Genomic DNA, 22,873 nt, shown 5'->3' on the forward strand with positions numbered 1-22,873 from the left:
ACAACGAGGCTGGGGATTTTGGTTTTTCTTGGTTTGGGAGCCTGGAGAGAATATGGACTTTTAGTTGAATTCTTCTCACCTCAGCCTCCAGAAAGTCATATGACAAAATAAGATTGAGCTCTATCATCCTTGTTCACATGTCTCAAGTGTCCAATGCTCTGTAAGGTACTGACTTGCTAGGGAACTTCAGCTGTATTGTGCACGGATTCCCATTTTATGTAGTTTCATAAATCCATTTCAGGGAGGTTGGTCTTCATGAAAACAGCTGGTCATCTATTGAAATAAAAGGAAGGAAACTTTCTTATGAAGCTTTGACATTTTTTATTTTCCAGGGAACTAAAGAGAAATCTGGTAGTGAGGGTTTGCAGTCACCTTTTGTGGTAGGTTTAAGCAAATGCTCCTTTAGAATGAGATGCTCGTCAAAATGGGAAAGCCTATCTCTAGTGTTTTATGCTGGGTACTCATTCCCTGTCTACTGTAAAGACCATTTAGGGGAGAGAAATTTAGCTGGCTTAATGTGCTTGCCTCAAAGTAATGAACTGCTCTTGATTGCAGCTAAACACCATAATGCATTCAGAGTTCAATTTCCCTGACGAGCCATTTACTTAAGGGTCTGGATACTATAAACAGGGATGGGAGGTCAGGAGAGGTACTGACATTATCCCGAGGCCAGCACTGTTCTACTGAAACATGAGTGTCTCCGAACTGAAAATGTCACCCAGCTCTGCCCCTTGGGAAGTTCTTTATGGATATCTCAAGTAAAAGATTATTTTAAAAAATTGAATACAACTCTTATTCTTCTCAAGATGAAGAGTGAATTGTGGCTCTCTCTCCTTCATTTCACTTCATGGATGCTCATTTTGTCTTTTTTTTTTCTTCTGTTCCTTTTCCCTCTTCAAGTACTTAAATGTCACCCACCAGTTCTGGGTCCTTACTCTGAACATGTGTGTCGGGAAAGAGGGCAGATGGAAGCCGGGGAGCAGGAGGAGGACTATGAATAAACTGCTCGTGCTGCCTGAGCTGGGAGTACATTGTTATTAAAAAGTTGAGGGGTAATTTCTGGTATTGAATGAAACTTGAGTGGACTCACTTGAGTGGATCTTGGTGACTTTGTACTTTTAGGGCCCAAAATACCCATCACCTTTCCAAAATGATCATGTTGATTTTTTTCTGATCACAGCAGCAGTATAATTACTGTATTTGATTCTTCTGGTTGCCCAGGAGGTCAAAGGCTCGGGGAAAGCCATTGGCTGCTGCAGAAATAGAGGTACTTGAAACCCCAGAAGGCTGAGGTTGGGGGAACTTGACGGTCGCTTTTTTTCATGGAACTGCGGCTTCACTGCTGTCCTCTCTTTTGACTTTGTTAGTGGAATGATTGCTCCTTATCATGACTTGAGCGGGGGTCCCATTTCCCCACCCCGGGTCAATCAGGAAGCTCTAGAATTGTGACTTACTCTGTAACTATTTGTCAGTCGGCTGCTCTGCCACTCACCCAGAGCAAATTAAGCTATGTTCCCTCTCGGAGCCCCAGCATCCTCACCCACAGAATGCGCGATGATGACAGCTACCCCACTGGCCCTTGGGATGTGGCGCTATTAACCATAGAGCATGAGAGGGAAGATGGAAAAGTAGAGCCTTCTCTGCTGATGTGTGGTGGTGGTGGAGACCAGAGGCGTCTTGCTTCTAACAGCTGCATTTTCTCTCCTTTGGGTCCAGGCTGCTTTGAATGCTGCATCAAGTGTCTGGGAGGAGTTCCCTATGCCTCTCTGGTGGCCACCATCCTCTGCTTCTCCGGGGTCGCCTTGTTCTGTGGCTGTGGGCATGTGGCTCTCGCTGGGACCGTGGCGATTCTCGAGCAACACTTCTCCACCAACACAAGTGACCATGCCTTGCTGAGCGAGGTGTAAGTACCTGCTTCCCTTTAAAAATGTATTTAAAGTGCAACCACCCCATGACGTTTTCAAAAAGACTACAGTGTGTTCTGCTGGCAGAAAACTGTTGCTTTTCGTTAAAGCTCACTGTATGCAGATAGAAACAGGTCCACGAGAGAAGGAAAAAGAACGGGCCAAGAATGCAGTGGGTGTTTGGCCCCCGGGGGTGGGATCTCACCTGGGAACGGCAAGATGCACACATAGGACCCTCCGCACACGGTAGCCATGGGTGTGGGGGACTGTGGCAAGGTGATAGGTTGATGTTGCCAGTCATCACACCAGAGCGAGTTATCATGGTTCCCAAGTAACAGATGCCCTCCACAGTTCTCACGGGAAATGACCATCCCTGGAATGACAGGAGCCCTGTTGAGGACTTACCCCAACTCTAAGTCTACAGGAGCAGCACTTGGACATTAATTCATCAGGCGGAAGAACAAATCCCAGGGTATCCTCCGATGTAGAAAAGGGAAAGTTTTGGGGATTTAGCCCAAAATCTCTGCTCTCCCATTCGGGAATGGTCCTCAGTGGAGCCTCAACACCTCCCATGCATAGATTCTCATAACTGTGCAAGCTCAGCAGCAATGTATTCATTTCCTTTATATATTTCCCCCTTTCTCCATTTCTTTCAGTGTTTTCTGATTCTTTCCTTGACTCCCAAAGTTTCACAGTGTTTAGGTATCTTGTGATTGTAAGAAATTTTTCTATCAGACTGAAAAAGGCATGAATGAATTTTTACGGAACAATAATGGAATCATGTGGAAAGAGTCCTTCAGGAGTTTTATTCTTTTTTATCTGTTCATAAATGACATCCAAAGAAATGAGCAAGGGTGGGGGAGGTTGTAAGGAGGATCAAGCAGGACAAGGCACTCATTGAGTGCCAGCTATGTACAAAGAAGACCAAGAAATATTTGCCACCACTGAACCTGGGAAAGGTGTGTTGGTTTAATTAGCTACTGATCTTGATAAGTGGCTCTCAGCTTCCCGGAATCTTGAAAAAATCCTCATGCCCGTGTTTGACCCAAGGCTGATTAAGTCACAGTCTCCGGGGCTAGGACCCAGGTACTAGTATTCTCTAAAGCTCCCCACGTGGTTCCAATGGGCAGCCAAAGGTTGAGGAACAGTCATCTGGGTCTGTCGGCTTTCAGAAGACAAAGTTAGTTCTGAATTAACTTTTTGTATCTTAAACCTACTTGACATATTATCACTTGTATAGTGAGAATCTCAATGCAAAAAACATCTGCCCAAGTCACTCCTTGAAGAAGGCCCGAGTGCTTACTTAGGGGTTCTCTCAGAGTAACATGAACCACTAGGCCTGCTTGGGAGGCATTTTGACATGGCGGAAGGAACATGTCCATTGGAGCAGAGGTCAAATGCTGGCTCTATCACTAACTGTGTATCCTTGGACAAGTAACTTAACTCCTCAAAGCCTGTGTTTACTTATATGCAAAATGAAGATTCTAGCCCTCGCAGCACAGAACTTGAGTAAGTATTAAAAGCTTACAACTGGGCCCCTGCCCTTGACCTTGTCAAGGAAGGAAAGGAACCTTCTGCCTTGTCGGGGAAGGTTGTCCACCTCCACAGTGGGCCCACCTCGGAAGAAAGGCCTAGGCTGCGGTGGTGTGGGCAGGAATGCCTGCCTGGAATGCCCCATGAGCCCACTGGAGCCATCAGCTGGGTGGGAGATGTCACAGGAACATCACTCTCACGTCCTCCCTCCAGAGGCTGAAAACGTTGTCTGTTTACCACGCAGTGAATTTAACTTTTCAGGATCTCTTCTTCCTTTTCCTAGGATACAGCTGATGCAGTATGTCATCTATGGAATTGCCTCCTTCTTCTTCTTGTACGGGATCATTCTGTTGGCAGAAGGCTTTTACACCACAAGTGCAGTGAAAGAACTGCACGGGGAGTTTAAAACCACCGCCTGTGGCCGATGCATCAGTGGCATGGTGAGTGCGAATCTGATTGTCTGATATACAACCTCTCTGTATTCCTTTGTATTTGGTAGAAGCTACGAGCTAACTGAGAGTGGATGGGGTCCATGACACAAATATTGTTCTTACCGATTTAGATTAGGAATATGAAAAAATCTTCAACATATTGATAATAGATTAAAATCTATGGCTTGTAGTATTAAATCAAACATTTCCCTTATCAACGTACAGGTAACAGGGGTATTGAAGATTTTTCAACTGGGAAAGGCCACTTTCATATTGTCTCAATGCTCCCCTTCATTTGTCTTTGAATATGGATCGTAGCCATAAAGACTTACATGTACTGTGTACTATGAAAATCCTTCTGGAAGTATTTACCAAGCACTTTTTCTACTAAGCACATACGTGGAGACTTTGCTAGTCACTGGGGGTACAAAGATTAAAACACAGGCTCCTGTCCTCCAGAATCTGGTAGTCTAAAGACAGGGGTTAGCAAACTCCAGCTCTCGGGCCAAATCAGGCCCACAACCTGTTTCTGGACAGCTAATAAGCTGAGAATGGCTTTATAGCTTTAAATTGTTAGGGGAAAGAAACAAATGAATAACATCTTATGATACATGCAAATTATATGAAACTCAAGTTTTGATGACCATAAGTAGTTTTATTGCACCCTGCCACATCCACTCGGTGACGTGTTGTCGGTGGCTGCTTTCACGCTGTAACGGCACAGCTATGTAGTTGCAAGAGACCGTATGTGGCCCGCAGAGCCTAAACTGTTCCCTGTCTGGCCTTTTGCAGACGTTTGCTGACCTCTGGTCACAGGAGGACAAAGCTTTAAAAAGAGGTCATTGAGAGACAGGGTTAGGAGGTGCTGCATAACAAAAGGAAACTCAGTGTGAGCTGAGAGGCTAGGAGGAGAGAGGCATTTATGAGCTTGATTTGGGGCAGGTTGAATTGGAGTTGTAATGGCATATTCACGTCAAAATGCCTCCCAGGCAGCTGGCTGTGTTGGTCTGGCGTTGAAAGAGAGGTCAGGCGTAAAGGCAAGAGTTTGGGAGCCGGGGAAGCACCCGCACTGAGGCAGAGCCCCGGCTGGCTGCTGAAAGCATTGGCACGCCCTGAGCAGGCCGGGCACTGACGGAGCCTTCTGCTCCTGGTGGAGAGAGGACAGAGTCTGCCTTCAAACAGCCGGAGAGCCTAGTGTTCATAAAAATCCTCCTCCAAGATGGCACGCAGAGTGTGGCGACCAGCTGCGAGCCTGCTCCGGAGGGTCTGTGACGCAGGGTGCATTGAAGTAGGTGCAATCCTTCCCTGGGTAGACTCATCGCTGGTAGCTGCTCACCCCAGGAGGGACCCTCCGGTCCTAGGGAAACTGCTGAAATGCGCTGCCTCTGCTGCTTCTCTGTCTGGCCCTTAGTTCCTGCTAAGTTTCTGAGTCCTTCGTTAATAGCCTGGAAACTGCAGTCAGAGATCTGTGCAAAAGGCGGTGGGCACGGGGAGGGTAGCAGAATCAGGGAGGGCTTGGCCGCAGGCTGGAGGGGAGGAACTTGCCCCACGCGCAATTGGGGAAGAGGACCCAGCAGGACCAGGGCAGAGGGGCCCAGAAAAGAGGGAGGCACTCCAGGGAAGCAGTGGTGTGCGCCGGCTGGAAGGGTAGGGTCTAGCGAAGGAGGATGGAAATGACGCTGCTTGGGGCGGGAGGCGGCGGGTGACAGGGACCAGATCAGGAAAGACCTTGAGTCCCAGGCTAGGAGTAAAATCAGAAGACAAAGCTGAGCAGGACTGATATGATCATGCACGTGGGACAGTGATCTCCGAGTGGTGTGGAGCATGGATTGGAGGGAAGGAGGAGAGGTTAGCTAGAGGTGATCGCAAGGCTCCTGGTGAGCGATGGCAGAGCTCTGAACTAGGCTCCGGCAGTGGAGTAGAGAAGAGGGGACAGATTCAAAGACTGCGGGCCAGGTGGCCTCCAGGATTGGCATATGAGAGTGAGCACAAGAGGAGGGAATGAGTGTCTAGTCTCTGGCTCGCTGTGTGTGAAGGCTGCCTGCCATTTGGGTGGGTGGGGGAGGATGGAGATCCCGCTCCCATGTTAGTATCGGGGCTGGATGTGCCCGCCGCTAGCCAGGTGGGGTTATCGGGAGCGTCGCTGAGAGACTTGGGCTGGGGTTTCTGGGAACACTGGGCTGGGGGTGCCTGAGAGTTGTCCATGGAAGAGTGGCGGGCATGAATAAGTTCACGCCGAGGTTTGGGGAGGGAGAGGGCACTGGGCCACACCACTGTCTACTGGGTAGGCCAAAGGAAAGGAGCCTTCGTGAGGACCTAAGGGAGGAACAGCCAGACAGGTAAGGAATGTCAGGGGGTGCAAGGAAGAAGAAAGTGGCCAAGGAGATGCCCCCAAAGGGTCCGGAGAATTTGATGGAAGCTTGAGTCTTATCTCTGTCGTTGTTCCCATGAATGCCCACCTCACAGTCAGCTGAGCCTGACATCCTACAGGCTACAGCAAGTGCTGCCTAGGGCTTAAGTCTCTCCCGCTGTGATCTCTGGAAATTTCTTGTTCAGTCCAACACATTGCCCTGATCCTGCAGAGGGACCTGCCCCGCAGCCAGCCCTGCTGGTTCTGCCCAGCCTCTGCTCTCCACCAGGCTGCTTCCCACCAACCTGAGCTACTGTGCCCTCAGGCCGATGCTCCCTCCTGTGTCACACCCAGGCTGGGCCAGTCCCACAGCATGGCTAAGACGAGGCTGTAAATGTAACAGAGTGTTACTGAGGCCAGGGGGCTGCGACAAGGAGATGCCAATGCAGAAACCACTCCTGCTGGAGTTGACAGGGCTGGCCCCACCTAGGGTCCTGCTCCTCTGTCCCTCCTGGGCCCTGCCTGTGCCCTGTTGTTCTTTCACCTCAGCGGTGCCTTTCAGCATGTCTGGCCCCAACTTTGTGTTCCACCCAGATCCACCCCGCCCAGGAGACCCTCCATCCCCAGGGAGCGGTCCATCCAAACATGATAAACTAGGAGGGGCCCTGTACCAACATTTAAGTTCAGTGCAGTGACAGCGTTTGTGGGACTTCAGAACAGGAACGCGTGCACACACAGTCTCCAGGGACAAAGAGTCTCCTGGGGACAAAGAGTCTCCCTGAGACAAATAGTCTCCTCAGCGAGTGTTATTCAGAAAACCACATTCCTGAAAGAAACTGCCGCCAGCGATGGAAGCCGCCACTCACCTGCTGAGCGATCCCATTCTTTGTTGATTCGAACCTCTCCAATTCCAAATCCCAAATAGGATTCTCCTTTCACTTTGGCTTTTTAAGGTGAAGTTCACAGAACAAGGGAGTAAATGAATTTAAAACTCTCTGGAGTAAATTCTATCCTGATAAAGGTGTTGTTTAGAAAAAATATGAAGTAACTACTATACAAGTCAGGGAAATGGTTACTTTTGGGGGGAAGGAGGCAACTGTAAAAAAAAAAAAAAAAAAAAAAAGAGGAAATGGCATGACTGTAGGGAGCTGAGAGAAAATAGCAACAAAAAGTGGGGAAAAACCCTACCTAAACTCCTGGCAGCTTTAAAATGGCAGCTTTCCCCCCTCACTTCTACCCCTCAGGTTTTTGGGGGTTTTTGTTTAGGAAGATTAGCCCTGAGCTCACATCCGTGCCCATCTTCCTCTACTTTATATGTGGGATGCCTGCCACAGCATGGCTTGATAAGTGGTGCCATGTCCACACCCGGGATCCAAACCGGCGAACCCCAGGCAGCGGAAGCAGAATGTGCGAACTTGACCACTGTGCCAGCAGGCCGGCCCCCAACCCCTCAGGTTTTAAGAATAAAAGGGTCCAGTTTCTGCCAGGGCATAGTATTAAATTGGCAACTGCCTGATGTTTAACATTCTGGATACTGAAAGTATTCATTTGACCTTTGACGAGTTCAAGTCATTACACAGGGAGGCCGTGGCTGGAGGTGGCTCTCAGGCCTTGGCAGCCTACCTAAGCAAACCGAAACCTGAGCCAGAGCCCATGCGCTGGAATCTGAGAACATGAAACCTGAGCACTCCCCCCTCACCGAAAGCCAACCAGTCTCCCAGATAAGGCAACTGCGTAAGCTACAGCCAATCCAATCATCTCCTTGCTTTGCTTCTGTGTCTGCTCTATAAAAACCTCTCCCCAGCCCCTGTCGCTGGAGCCTCCTATCCGCGTTCCCATTCAAATGGATGTATGCTCAGACACATCTTCACATTTCTCAGAAATTTTAATGTGCCTCAGTTTACTTCCTAACAAGCGTTAACATACCAGGGACAGTAGAGAGTACAAGGAGCTTGTGCTGGAGGCTGTGCGTCTTCGCCCAGAGAGGTATGGGTGACCATGTGGGCCTGTGTTTGGAGCTGTTCTCATGGAGGAGGGTGCTGGTGCGCGTGGGGGCTTTTGTACCACCATGCCAAGCAGGAAGAACTGCCCCCAACCAGCACAGCCCACGTTTATCTGCGTATATGTTGGACTTTGAGAAAAGATCTGTTCTAATCCGTTGAAAAGCCACTTATGCAGAGGACCTGGGCTGTCTTCATTCCTCTTCCTGGTGCCCATGCCTTGAACACTATGGTTTTGTTGATACATTCCAGGGGATCATTGAAGGGACCTACCTTGGAGCATGTTAGGAAGATCTAGGTGACAGGGGAAGGCTGATGACAGCTGAAGCACCATGCTCACGACAGGAAGTTGTATGAGGCGAGGAAGAGAAATGAGCTCTGCCCACCAGGGATGGCGAAGCTGATCCTCGTTCACAGGAAGGCCTTGCCATCACTGGTCCTTCAGAGGAAGCACCTGCCCGAGTGCTGAGGCAGCAATTCTGAATGCTTGAGGCCTCCATGATAGGAATGGCCCCCAACTGGGCTCTCTCCACTGGGCACTTTGGAGAAGTGGAGCCCTTACCACTGCAGGAAGGGAAGGCTCACCAAGCAAAGAACCACCAGCCCATTTTCAAGTCTTTGTGGTATTATTAGAAAGTAAAGTTTTCTTTTGAAGGGTAAGAAAAAGGAACCTTAGTCTGGAGCAGCCCATCCATAAGCACTGGAAGAGGAAGAGGGTGTGAAACTGCTCAAATCTGCTGCTTTGAATATTTTTAGAAATGCAAATACTTCCGAAAGTTTAAATATCCTTGAAATAAAAGAAAAAATAACTTGTTTCTGCAGTTTCCTGGGTCGACCAACAGGAGACAGCCTGTCTGAGCCTGACCCCCAGGCCGACCTCGTCCAACTGCAGTGTGGAAAGTCAGATTGAATCTCCAGGTCTTCAGGATCAGCTTAAAAAAATAAAAGCCAAACGAGAATTCCAAACCCTCGCCCACACACTCTGTGGGTGCACATTCTGAAAATAGAAATACCACAAAGTTTTTGAAGCAGCCTTTCAAAGTGAAAATTGGTAGTGAAGGCAGAAGGTTATGAAGAAAGTAAAGCAATATGATTATATTCTTCCTGAGATCGCCTATGGCAACGTGTGGGTGAAGGCGATGAAGATTTTTCCCTAAGCCATTGCTTTGCTTGCAGAGCTGCTGTGAATCTTAAAGACAAAAAAACCAAGAGGGAAATGAGAATTTTATCTGATACACTGTTCATTAAGCTTATGTTCAAGGCTATTTTAAACTTGTAATCAAGTTTCAAACATCTAATGCTTTTAGTAATTTCACAGGATCACAAAACTAGGGAAGTTCCTTTTGAGAAAGGGCTTCCTGTAGCAATTGCTATTATACTACCTATTATGTAAAATAAAGGTAATTTTTGATAAATATGCAGTTATAATTCAGTGGCCTATAAAAGCATCCAGACACTATCCCATGGTACCATGCTCTGAGTTCTTAGAACTAATGTTTAGAAAGAGCACCACGTGGGAGGCCCTGTCACTAATTAGCTCTGTGACTTTGGACAAGGGAGATCACCTCTTGGGGTTTCATGTCCTTGTTAGTTAAGAGAGGGACCTGAAAAGTCCCGGAAGTGACTTCACTATAGTTCTGGAGAGCATGACAACTCTACCCCAGATACCAGCCCTCAGTTCTCCCCTCCCTTGGCACTACCGTGGCCCAGGCAGTGCTCTAAATGCATCCCACAAGTTCGGTATCGGGCCAGAAACACACAATCATTCTTCCCAGGGGATGCGCCTTGCCTGTTTCAGTGACGATTCTCTCTTCCTCTCGTCTTGCGCTTAGTTCGTCTTCCTCACCTACGTACTGGGAGTGGCCTGGCTGGGCGTGTTTGGTTTCTCTGCGGTGCCTGTGTTTATGTTCTACAACATATGGTCAACTTGTGAAGTCATCAAGTCACCCCAGACCAACGGGACAGCTGGTGTGGAGCAGATCTGCGTGGATATCCGGCAATACGGTACTTCCTTTTAATTCCCCCCGATTAACTTCTAACCTCTTGTGCCTACCTCTGGACCTTAAGTATTACGTGGGCATCTTTTTAATTGTCATGATCTGCTTCATACATTCTTCTATTGGAATAATATGTACTCTTTCCCTCAATATGCTCCATGTTCTGGAAACATCACTCAGGCTCTTAGTTGCTAAAAGGCATCATTCAAAATTGTTATATTTTGGGGCTGGCCCCGTGGCCGAGTGGTTAAATTCAGGCGCTTTGCTTCGGCGGCCCAGGGTTTCACCAGTTCGGATCCTGGGCGCTGACATGGCACTGCTCATTAGGCCATGCTGAGGCGGCATCCCACACAGCACAACCAGAGGCACTCACAACTAGAATATACAACTATGTACTGGGGGGCTTTGGAGAGAAGAAGGGAAAAAAAAAGGAAGATTGGCAACAGATGTTAGCTCAGGTACCAATCTCAAAAAAAAAAAGTTATATTTTCAAGTTAAGTATGTAGTGAAAAAGACTTTTTATAATTCAAAGCTACTTTATAATACAATTCAATCAAAAAAAACTTCTGGATATCCACTATAAAATGATTACATGTTTTCTTTAATTTCTTTTCAGTTTTGAACTATCCAACTTTCTGTCCAAAATATTGCATGCACTGTACAATCCAATTAATTTGCTCATCCAACTCTTCAAATCAGGTCTCTTTTAAACGACCAGTTGCTTAAATTTCATCTATACTGAAAAACAACGTAGAATCTAGACACAAAGCCATCAGAATGTACTCTATAGGAGACGGCTGTTGGAAACCTGGTCAAACATTTTCTAATGAATGGGATCCTCACAGTAGGCAGCTAAGGTTGGTTCATGTTGACAAACCACAGCAGGGGCCATTGCTCCCCCTGTCAATTAATTTGAGACTCGCCTTCCCTGCTGCACGAGAGAAGGCAGCATCCTAAGCAAGGAGTTTAATTAGTGCTTTTAGCCGGGATAGCAGGAAATCCTGTTCTTGGCAGAAACAACAAGGTTGGGGGGGAGACCCTTTCATTAAAATTGAAGAGGAAATTACTGTTCTTTCAGAGCTTTTCTGGAGAGAGATGACTATTTCATTTTTCTTCTTGTTTTTCCTGTGTGGCTTATCCTTAACATCTTATCTTACAACATAATACGAAATGCACCTAAATCTGCCCATGGGACCAATCGCTGCTCATAAAGACCAAGGCTCGACCACACTGTTCTTTATGATGGATTGAAAAACAGCCTGAAGTTGATTTTTAAAGTATCTGTAAATATATGTCTAAATGTACATCACTTCCCTATTTTTAAATATTTTCACTACTTTTTAAGTTCTGATTTGAAACCACTAGGTTTCACTGACAATTTGGGGACTTGTCATTTCCCATTTTTCTGAAGCACAAAGATTTACTCTTGGCCCATGACAAGGATGGAAGGAATAAGGAATTTTTTTTAATCCTCCTTCCTTACCTCCTGAGAGAAATGTAATTTGAGCTGTGTTTAATTTTTTAAAGATTTTATTTTTTTCCTCTTTCTCCTCAAAGACCCCCGTACACAGTTGTATATTCTTCGTTGTAGGTCCTTCTAGTTGTGGCACGTGGGATGCCGCCTCAGCGTGGCTTGATGAGCAGCGTCATGTCTGTACCCAGGATTCAAACCAACAAAACACTGGGCCACCTGCAGCCGAGCGCACAAACTTAACCAGTTGGCCACGGGGCCAGCCCCGAGCTGTGTTTAATTTTTAAGCACACACCTACGCATTAGTGGGGAAAAGATCAGCAGCCCAATGGACGATGTCACTGGAGAAAGGGGGTCAGGGTTACAGTGAGACACCACAGACCATGCTGGCACTACGGTCTGTGGTGAAGGACGGAGTTCTTCTTCTTTTTCAGATTTCTAATTGGATTTTCAATCTAAAAGTATTTCCAATAGATTTGTAAAACACAACAAAAATGAATATAAAAGCAAAGACATAAAAAATCCAAATTACATAAACAAATTTCTCTGTCAAATTGCCATGAAACTTTCTGAGTGTAGACTTTCAATTTCGGAACTTATCTCATGGCAGACCCACTAACAAAAAGCTTGGGTAGCAAGGCCACGGACCATGAAATTCAATTTGACCTCAGCACGGGGCAGGGGTCATCCTGTAGTTTATGGTTCAAGGCTAGGTCCTCCCTACAGTGAGTTTATGAAGAAGATCAATTTTCACAAATATCAGCTCAACTAAACGAAGCATAATTTTTAGTGAAAAAATGTCCATTAGGTTGTGGACTAGTTGACTTGGCTCTTGCCCTACTGTCCACATAGGGCTTACTATTTATTCAAACAATTTTGTTGTGCCAAGGGCAGATAGGGCAATTGTTGATGAAGACTGCAGTGTATGATGGCACTGTAATCGACATCTAAAGTGGTGAGGACAGTTGAGAGCACGAGTCACTGTAGTCTCTACTAGAAACTGACATTCTACTGGGATTCACTTGGCAGGTATCATTCCTTGGAATGCCTTCCCAGGAAAAATCTGTGGCTCCGCCCTGGAGAACATCTGCAACACCAATGAGGTAAAACCCCTCAGGTCCGAGGGCCAGAGGATCACTTCCCAAATTAGGCTGAGAAAAAGGGTTCTCCTGGGTAGAAAGAGCAGGAGAAAGGGCTAAAATGCTAGTAAGGAAAGCTCTTTTTTGCACATTCTTGAAGATTGAACTGTACATAATCACCAATATGCAGCTGTTTTTGACCTAGAAAATGGCTATTTCACATGGTCCAGGCCATTTAGAGAGCTTTCTCTTTTGGCAATAATTTGTAGTGATCCCAATCCTGCAATTTTGAAAATATATGTAGATTCTTCTCTTTCTCAAAGTAGAACATCTGTCACAGAACAAATGTAAATTTTCATAGAAAAGATTTCCCTGAATTTGTATTTAAACCAAGTTACTCGTTTATATTTCCAGAGTGATTCACTTATTTGTTGTTCACCCTTAATTGGCAATAAATCCTAACGCTTCAGCTTAAAATCTCTCAGCCCTAGAATATTCTTCAGGCATTGGTTTATAACTGTTCATAAAAGAAAATTAAATGCACTAGTGGGAGCTTGCGTATTTAAGAAAATCCTAACATGCTTTTGGAAAGCAATGAGTTATAGTAATAATATAATAATCATATAATAATTAGCCCCTACCTTCCTGGCTAGTCAATTTATATATCCATAAGATGGATTGGCTCAAATCAGGGGCTCCCAGCCTTGGCTGCACATTGCAGTCACTGAGGAGCATTATAATATACGGATGGCTGAGGCCAAGCCCCCAGATACTCAGATTTAATTGGTCTGGGATACAGCCTGGGCATCAGAAAGTTTTGAAAGCCCCCAGATGATTCCAGTATGCAGCCAGGGTTGTGAACTGGGCTTGAAGGGAATGTGTGCAAGCACCCAGAAACAGGTGTAGGCCATTTCATTCCACATAAAATGCTTATGTCGGTGCCTGTTCTTTCCTAGTTCTACATGTCCTATCACCTGTTCATTGTGGCCTGTGCGGGAGCTGGTGCCACCGTCATTGCCCTGGTGAGTAACGGCCCCAGGACTGGCCTAGGCTAGCTCCCGCCCCCTGCTGTCTCTATAATGACAGGTTTCCCTTCCAGCTTTTGCCAGCCTACTGAAGCAAACAATTCTGGGACTCAACCTTGGTTAAATTTCACCTCTGTGAACTTACCACTTGTCTAAATTGCAGGAAATACTAGTTGGCTGTCTTGGCACCGATTGTAGGTAATGTAATTTGGATTCTGTGGAAAGAAGAGAGGGTACCAACACCCGGAACACCTGTTAACTAGGACTGGCATATTGCATTGTTGCATATTTAGCACTTACTTTCATGACTTCAATCATGGACAGATGCTCATGTGAGGCATTACCCATTTCTTTGCCAAGAAATCTTCACTTCCAAATGGAAATATGCATATATACATACATACATGTACAGTTGCCCTTGTTAGGCACAGTAGTGATGTTCTATAAAGTCTCCTCGAACAGAGGTAGCAAATACCAAGCCACTGCCCTTGGGAGATAGAGCTAGATTTCTGTGAGCCTGTGGTCACAACATTTTAGTCAGACAGATCAATAGATAACCTTCTTTTGTGCGTTTCTGTTTAAACCCATCTTATTTAGTGTATATTGCTGATTCATTGCCATTGAACTCATGGTTAACAACACTGTACCTCAAACCTGAGTGAAGCTCATTGAGCACCTATATTTTCTCCGTGAGGCACCTCGTAGCCTTCTTGCGCTTAGAAACACTAGACAGCACTTCAGCACTATGATTAAGGAACATTTAAAGAATAAAATCACAAAAATGCAAAAAAGGTGGCACTAAATAAATTGCAAAAAGGATACTTGCTTACAGTCTGAGAGCTGAAATAAGAAGGCAGAGGGTCACCATGGTTGGCCTCAGCCGGGAACATGCGCATTAGGCAACTCAACTTTTTCCCCACTCAGCATGGCCATGAATGACAGTGAAAGTGCCAGGAGTGTTATTTTGGGGGTTACAGAGGAATTTTAGCATGTAGACAAATTCACCAATATGGAATCTGCAAATAATGAGGATCAACTGTATAAACACACACAAGTATCTGTATGTTCGTATGTATGTGTATATATGTAATTTGGGAGGGCTTGGTTTGTGATTTCAAGAAATCTAAGATTGGAAGAGCAAGGGGGAATCTCAGCTGCTCGGAAATGAGTCATTCCCAGTTTTTCCAACCATTAAGTCATTCCTTCCCATTACAGCCCATGAACAGAACAACCTGTTAAATCCCAGTGGTGACCTGTTCTCTGGGCTCCTGCCTGTTCCCTTGGCTTAGCAACAGGCAGGAAGAGGACTAATTGCTGCTGAATAGGCAGTTTGGGGAAGCTGAAGGGAAATAGGGCACTTAGCTTCGTCTTTCTCATGCTGCTGACCCAGCTTGCTCTCTTGTTATTCTTTAAACACACCCGTCTTTTTAATAAACGTACCGAGGCCAGAGCCGAGGACTTGTGTTGTATATGTGAAAGGAGAAAAAGTGTGTGTGTGTGCTAGATGTGAAAATCTAAATCTGTAAATGGGAAAAAAGAAACATTGGCTCTGAGCTGGCACCCCTCCCCGCCCAAGTGTAGAAGTGTCGCGGCCCTAGCCGTCACTGCCTGTATCTTACTGTCCTGTTTTGTTCTCTTCCACCAGCTGATCTACATGATGGCTACTACATATAACTATGCGGTTTTGAAGTTTAAGAGTCGGGAAGATTGCTGCACTAAATTCTAAATTGCATAAGGCCAATAAGGAGCTTTAGAGAGCTATATGACGTAGCGTGAAATATCACTGACACCCCAGACTAAAGCAGTCTCGGTTCCTGCAGTTTCGTTACAGTAATTTGTAAATAGCTTTAGTCAACTCATTTCGCATGGTAGATTAATAAGCTGACTTACCGTACATGAATTACAAAATAATGAGATCTGGCTATTTCCACATTTTGAAAAGGATTCAGTTATTTACTGACATTGGTGAGCATCCAATAAAAAATCACTTTGAGCAGTATCTCTAAATGAAGTAGTAAAACTTTGGAATACCTGTATTTTCCATTATTTTTGCTTGCTTGATGACCAATTTCAATGATGAAAATGAAAACAAGTGCTGAAGATGAAATGGAAGAGAACCTTTTTAATCTGGATTTTGTTTTGTCAGACTCTTTCTAGAAAATATTTTACAAATATATTTTAAATTTGATTAAAACATTTTTTACTATTACATGGTTCACTACCAAATAAATGCCCCTCAAATAAGCCAGATGAAAATCTGAAGAAAAATAAAGGCCACCCATTGGTTTCCTCTAAAATCTTTCTCTAAAAAATTTTTTTTTAACACAATGCCATCATTCCTTTCAGAGCCCACAAAATGGATAACCTTAAATTGTTGTGGTAAGTAGTAACTGAGTCCTTGTAGCCAGTTCTCAAACTGCATGTGCGATTTTAACGGGAAGAGAAGTTGTGCCTGGATCTGAAAGTCTCAAATATGTTGAGAAGGCAATATGAAATATAAGGAACTTGAGATGGAGATTTTGCAGGAAAGATGAGGAAAATAAATGGGAAAGACGTGTTCGCCACATCAGCTGTAAAGAATGACAATAAGGATTTTTATATTTTGTGAAATGAAATATTGGCAGTTATAAGATGAAAAATGTAGTTTCACAACTAAAAATTTGTTAACAGAGACTGCATGCTTTGCTTAGAGTTCTTAATTTTGGTTTTGACATTCACTTAATTTTTCCATGTTAAATATATGTAGTTTTTATTATTTACTCAAAATAAACGCTGTTCATCCTTTTAGGCCTTTGGGGGAATTGATTTTATCCACAGATGAGAAAGATCTTTCCACTACGTTTATTTTAAAATAACCACACAACGTGTTTCTGAACTTCTGCATTAGTCTTTAAAAGTCCTCTCAAAATGGTAAAAAGTACCCTCTCGTATTTCATTTTTGCTTATTTTTAACAATAACTTTGGCCATTTTTTTTCAAGTTCGTTATGTTTGTATACTAACTTTTCTTCAGCCTTTTCATATTAAGCACACTAGTAGAGCATGCTTTCAGTATCTGACGCCTCTCCTAGCAGACTGTTACTACAGAATAACCCTCTCCTCCCTTTTTACAGTACAGACCGTCTAATCTGCCTAGCGGCTCGCTTTGCCTTCTGACATGCTCACTAGCCATCATGCTCACCCTTCTTTTCCAGATCCACTTCCTCATGATACTGTCTTCTAACTGGGCTTACTTAAAGGATGCAAGCAAAATGCAGGCTTACCAGGATATCAAAGCAAAGGAAGAACAGGAACTGCAAGATATCCAGTCTCGGTCAAAAGAACAACTCAATTCTTACACATAAATGTTTGCCAGAGTGTTTCAGCCGACGAATTGACAGCTCTGACAAATCACCAGACAGCTGCTCTGCAGTACAGATGTGTATCCCACCAAACAAACTAATGTAGAAGTACAAACCCTTCACTGTCTGTCTCAAGCTGCTGGGATGTATTTCTAGGAAAACCTTCCAGTAGGTAAATCTTTTTCTTTAGAACAGATATTGGAGGTTTCATGTTAGCCATTTTAAAAGGCAACACTTTGACAAAATGATTGTTCATCCTTTTGAAATTTGATAGGGACCCATGATGTGCCAGCATCAAGGGATGTGACCATAAATTCACGTATGCCATCTGTCCTCAAATAAATATATCTAAATAGGGAATAAAATGGAATTGGCGTGAAGTTCCATTTCTGACAACTGACATTTATTAAACTGTGGCTCATCAAAGATAAAAAAAAAAAAAAAGGCTAGTTGTAAGGATCATATTAATTAGCTGACTCCCCACCGCCACTAAGATTTCCTGATCCAATCAGAAATCTTTTCTTCAATAATGCTGAAATGAGCTCCTATACATTTGGCTACGCCTACCATTGAAGAAGCTGCATTCTGACTCATTGACAAGCTTTCCAGAATCAATTTTATGATAGATTTCATTTTAATAAAATGACCCAGTTGTCATCCTTCGTCTTGGGAAATAAATGTCAGCTCTGCCTTAATGAGTATTTGCTTTAAATTTCTAAGAACTTATATTACAACGGGAGACCCAAAATCCTTCATAGAATTTTGTTCCACAAATGTTTTTCTTAATTAAGAAGTGTTACCTTATTAAAATGACCACCATTCTAAACCATTTCTATGTGGTCTGAATAGTGAGTTTACAGTTTCATACCAACTATCTAAAACCTAATTACAAATAGACCACAGACCTCCTACTTTTATAGACTTGAATACTTAAGTAATTTAAATTAGGGTTGGTATTTATTTCACTTTTTCTTATCTAAATCTTAGTTTCCTGGAATAATCAAGTTCGATGTTCAGCAAGAAAACTGCTTGAGTTTAAGCCATTTTCAAAAGAAACTTGCCTTCTAAATCATTGTGTTCCAGAACATTAAGTGACTATAGGTATTGGGTATTAGTGATGGTAAACTTTGTGTTGTTCTTTATGAAATGATACATATAACTGTTGGATGCATCAGTGCTTTTTAAAAGGGGCTGCATAATATAGGGTTAACTATGTATATTCATGTTAAGAATTAACTTGTGGTTTGGCTGTTTCCTGGATTTAAAAACATATACATGTGCAGAAATGTATTAAAATGAAAGGAAGCATACCTTTATCAAGATGCTATTAAAATTGTACATCAAGTATAATATTTCATTTGGATTCTTTTTGTTGTTGTTGTTAATGCCTAAAAATGCCTATTTGGATCTTGACTATTTTTTTTTAATTGGGAGAAGCTCTCTTCTGTGTAGAACAGTTGTTCCAGAATAGCTTGGTGTTTGTTTTCCTGTTGCATGACAGACTTAACTATCTTTTCCAGCAGTGGAGGTGCTGTTCGAGTCCAGTGTTCTAGAAAAGGCAGTGTCCAAAGCCTAATTTTACTTTTCTAATTCTGGTAGCTATTACCAGGAATTTTTGAAAGTTTTGTTTAAGTAGTCTAATATTTTTTATGTAAAGAGCATTAAATTTTGCTATGTATAAATTTTTGTAACCTAACAGTGAATCAATATTTTCTATCAGTGCCAAGGGCTTCCTGTAGTTCTATTCAAGTGTTACAATAAATATTTGTAGATAATAGTCAATACTTGTGTATGCTTATTTTAAAGATCTATTTAGGTGGAAACAGTTGTGGATGTACTAAGAGAAATGAAATAAAATTATAGCTTCATTCACTTGCCTTTTTACCCTACATAAATACTCTCTCTGTCCTCAGTATGGTGTCATTTTTAAATAGTATGCATAATCAAGTTTAGAAGAGAGTGCTACATGTTTCATTTCTGACAAAAATCTCTTAAGTGAGAGCAATTTGAAAATATATCGTAACCCACTGGGCTATATTTTATATAAAGTGCCACTGACATTTTATAGTTGTCTATGAAAAGTATAGAATTTTTCTGACTAGCTTCAACAAATGAAAGCACTATACCTATGGGATTAAGACGCTTCATAAGGGTCCATGTACCACTGGCTGGTTTACAAACCAAGGTATAAAAGGCTCCTGAAGGGGCCAGTCTGGTGGTGTAATGGTTAAGTTTGGGTGCTCCACTTCAGTGTCCCGGGGTTCACAGCTTCAGATCCCTGGCAGGGACCTACACACTGCTCATCAAGCCATGCTGTGGCAGTGTCCCACGTACAACAAATAGAGGAAGATTGGCACAGATGTTAGCTCAGGGCCAGTCTTCCTTACCAAAAAAAAAAAAAAAACTCTCCTGAAAAAAGATTCAGGAATATGAAAAAAATACGTAGATCTAACAGTTATTCCCTGAAGTAGCAGAGCTAAATTTGTTACTTAGGATTTCATTTTATAATCTGTTTAAACTACTTATCTGTCAGCATGATTATAAATTCGGATTTTCTACATCTGACCTTTCTTAGGACCAGCTTTTGCTGTTATTGACACATTGACATTTCTAAATGAGGTGCTGCCTCTGGACCTTCATTCATGCTCAGCAGGAGAACAATCAGGAGCCCAATTAGTATACTGTTTGTCACGCTACTTAATACTTTCTATTAATGCTATGATAGTCTTAAGATTTAAAAGAGGCAATCCACTTTGTTATTAGTATCTTTTCCTAAATGATGGCATCTGTCTGTAGCTAGTGCATGGCTAATTTGTTCTCAGATGTTTGAAAAATTAGATTTTACTTAAGGCAACTTTTTAAAAATGAATATTAAGATGAATAAAACTACAGAAAGTTTTAAGGAAACAAAAATACAAATAGAGGTAAGTCAAGTTTGGCAAAGAACATTCTTTTTTCTAAACTGCCCCCCAATCTTCCTCAGTGTTTTGATATTTAAACTTCATTATACCTACCTGGGGAAGATTTAAACAGACTCAGTCAGGGGGTCTTGTGGAGATGGGAGCAGGAGAGCCTGCAGGGGAGGGTCTCGCACCTTGTGATCTGGACGCACAGGCATTCTAGATGATGCGGCCATCTGAAATGCTACAAAAGAAATGACTGACTTTTCTTTACATGGACTCTGCCCTGATATGGAGTATTAAGAATACTGCTTAGAATTTATGTTGACTGAAAAAAAAAAAGGAAAGTGAAGCTGTCAAATCCTAAGCTAGAACACAAAGTAGCTATTGAGTTACTCAGACAAGGGCTTTGAAAATACAAGGTGGGGAAAAAACTGGGTAATAGTGGTGTTAAGAAGTTATCTGAGGGTTCTGGTCCCCTCCTCCCACTATACATGGAGCAATTCCCTCTGAAAGAAATCCAAACTCCAGCTGAGCTATCTTACATCTTGGGCAAAGGAGAAAGATAGCCACGTTGAAATGGGTAGGAAAGGCTGAGACACGCTCTCACCATAAACCCCACCTCCAGCACAGTGCCATACCATTGGGAGGGAACTTCCAACTCCCAAGTTCTCCCTCAAGAGCAAAGGGTTGCAACCCCACATCTAGTGCCCCAACGTTTAAGACACTCACCTGAGGGAAGGGCCTCCAAAACACCTAGCTCTTAAGACCAACAGGGCTTGCGTCCATGAGACCCACAAGACTACAACAAAGAAACAGTTCTTAATCAGTTCTGGAGGACTCACCAACTCCCAGTTTTCCCTGAAAAGGGTCTATTTGCATAGATTAGAAGCTGCTGCCTGACAGACTTCTAATTTAGCACACATCTAGGGGCTAACCGCCATTCTCCTTGGAGACTGAGGAAACCAGCTTCTCTGCCTACAACTGTAGTCTGCTCCCTCTAGCCTACTCCAAATCACCAGTATCTCCCAGGAAGGAACTTATACACTCTGTGCCCCGCTTTGGAAGCTGCCAACCAAGGGAGGGGTCCTCGGATTGCCTGGCTCTGATAGCCAATGGGGCTTGCATTCTTGAGTCCCACGGACTGTAGCAAAGAAGCAGTTCTTAACTGGCTAGCCTCCCAGGGCTCAGAACAGAGGGAACAAACACCCCTCTCCCAGTCTTTCCCTGAATGGGGTCTGGTGCATACGTTAAAAACTGCTTCCTGAGGGTTAAGCTTCTAACTTAGCATGCATCTAAGGCTGACTGATATCATCCTCTGAGACCAGGAAAGTCTGTGGACACCTCCCCTGCCCTCTCCCTCTAGTCTGCTCCAAGTCCCCAGTATCTCCCTAGAAGAAGCTTGTACACATGTCTGGCATCCCAGCTTTTGCAGCTGCTCCCAAGAGATGGGCCCCTGGACCACCTGATTCTGAAAGCCAACAGGGCTTGCATTCACAAGTCCCACAGGACTGCAGCAAACAAGCAGTTCTTAATAAGTGCAGGAACAAACCCCACAGCTATACACCCAGGCCAAGTGCAGAGGGAACAGGAAAAAATACCCATCTCCCAGTTTATCCTGGGAAGGGGCCTAACTACATACTTTCCCAGGTGCTGAGGGTCCAGCTTCCAGTCACAACCTGCATCTAGGTGCTGACTATGATCCTCCCCATTGGGACACTGACCAGTCTTGACATATTCTCAGCTATTGGGAAGCACCAAGGACAAAGAAGGTGGCTTGGACAATCACAAAGGTTTGATAGGCAACCAAGAGTTTAGGCGGGGCTGACTGAAGTTCATCTCCTACATGAGACCACTCTGTCAAGACTGGGCAAGGTGGCTGTTTTATCTAATACACAGAAACCAACATAGAGAGTCAAGGAAAATGAAGAAACATGTTCCAAACAAAAGAAATAGACAAAACTCCAGAAATAGACCTTAATGAAATGGAAATAAGTGGCTTACCTGAGAGTTCTAAATACAGAGAGGTCATACAGATGCTCACCAAGGTCAGAACAATGCATGAACAAAGTGAGAATTTCAACGAAGAGAAAATATTAAAAAGTACCAAACAGAAATCACAGAGCTGAAGAATGACTGAACTGAAAAATTCAATAGAAGGGTTCAAAAGCAGATTAGGTCAAGCAGAAGAAAGGATCAGCAAACTTGAAGACAGGCCAGTGGAATTCATCCAGTCAGAAGAGCAAAAAGAAAAATGAATGAAAAAGAGTGAAGATAACTTAAGGGACTTAGTGGGACACCATCAAGTGAACCAATATACACACCATAGCAGCCCAGGAAGAAGAGAAAGAGGCAGAAAATTTATTCAAAAAAGTAATGGCTGAAAACTTCCCTAACATAGGGAAAGAAATAGACACCCAGATCCAGGAAGCCCAGGGTTCTCGTCAAGATGGCGCTGTGAGCAGACGTTGAACTCGCCTCCTCCCACAAACACAACCACATAAAGTAGAGGAAGATTGACACAGATGTTAGCTGAGGGCCAACCTTCCTCACACACACACACACACACAAAATAGACTTTACGCCAAAGACTGTAACAAGAGACAAAGAAGGTCATTATATAATGATAAAGGGGTCAATTCATCAAAAGGATATAACATTTGTAAATATTTATGCACTCGACATAAGAGCACCTAAATATATAAAGCAAATATTAACAGACCTGAAGGGAGAAATAGGCAACAATACAATAACAGTAGGGTACTTCAATACCTCACTTTCAACAATGGATAGACCATCCACACAGAAAATCAATAAGGAAACACTGGACTTAAACAACACCTT

General features: G+C 43.6%; 1 protein-coding gene across 5 annotated transcripts in view; it reads left to right on the forward strand.

Moving 5' to 3' along the window:
• Window positions 1-18,911, forward strand: part of GPM6B (glycoprotein M6B) — a 151,833-nt gene extending 132,922 nt beyond the window's left edge. For 3 of the 5 annotated variants that reach the window (XM_046673855.1, XM_046673854.1, XM_046673851.1), the window contains 6 exons: window positions 1,717-1,903; window positions 3,721-3,877; window positions 10,051-10,222; window positions 12,716-12,789; window positions 13,722-13,787; window positions 16,983-18,911. In XM_046673855.1, coding sequence (XP_046529811.1) covers window positions 1,717-1,903; window positions 3,721-3,877; window positions 10,051-10,222; window positions 12,716-12,789; window positions 13,722-13,787; window positions 16,983-17,132 — 806 coding nt within the window. In that variant the 3' untranslated portion in view covers window positions 17,133-18,911. Of the gene's footprint in view, window positions 1-1,716; window positions 1,904-3,720; window positions 3,878-10,050; window positions 10,223-12,715; window positions 12,790-13,721; window positions 13,788-15,435 lie in introns of all 5 variants that reach the window. The other 2 variants (XM_046673856.1, XM_046673852.1) reach the window with 1 other exon arrangement.
• The last annotated feature ends 3,962 nt before the right edge of the window (window positions 18,912-22,873 follow it).

The sequence above is a fragment of the Equus quagga genome, chromosome 10 (assembly GCF_021613505.1).
Source record: "Equus quagga isolate Etosha38 chromosome 10, UCLA_HA_Equagga_1.0, whole genome shotgun sequence".
Classification (NCBI taxonomy): Eukaryota; Metazoa; Chordata; class Mammalia; order Perissodactyla; family Equidae; genus Equus; species Equus quagga.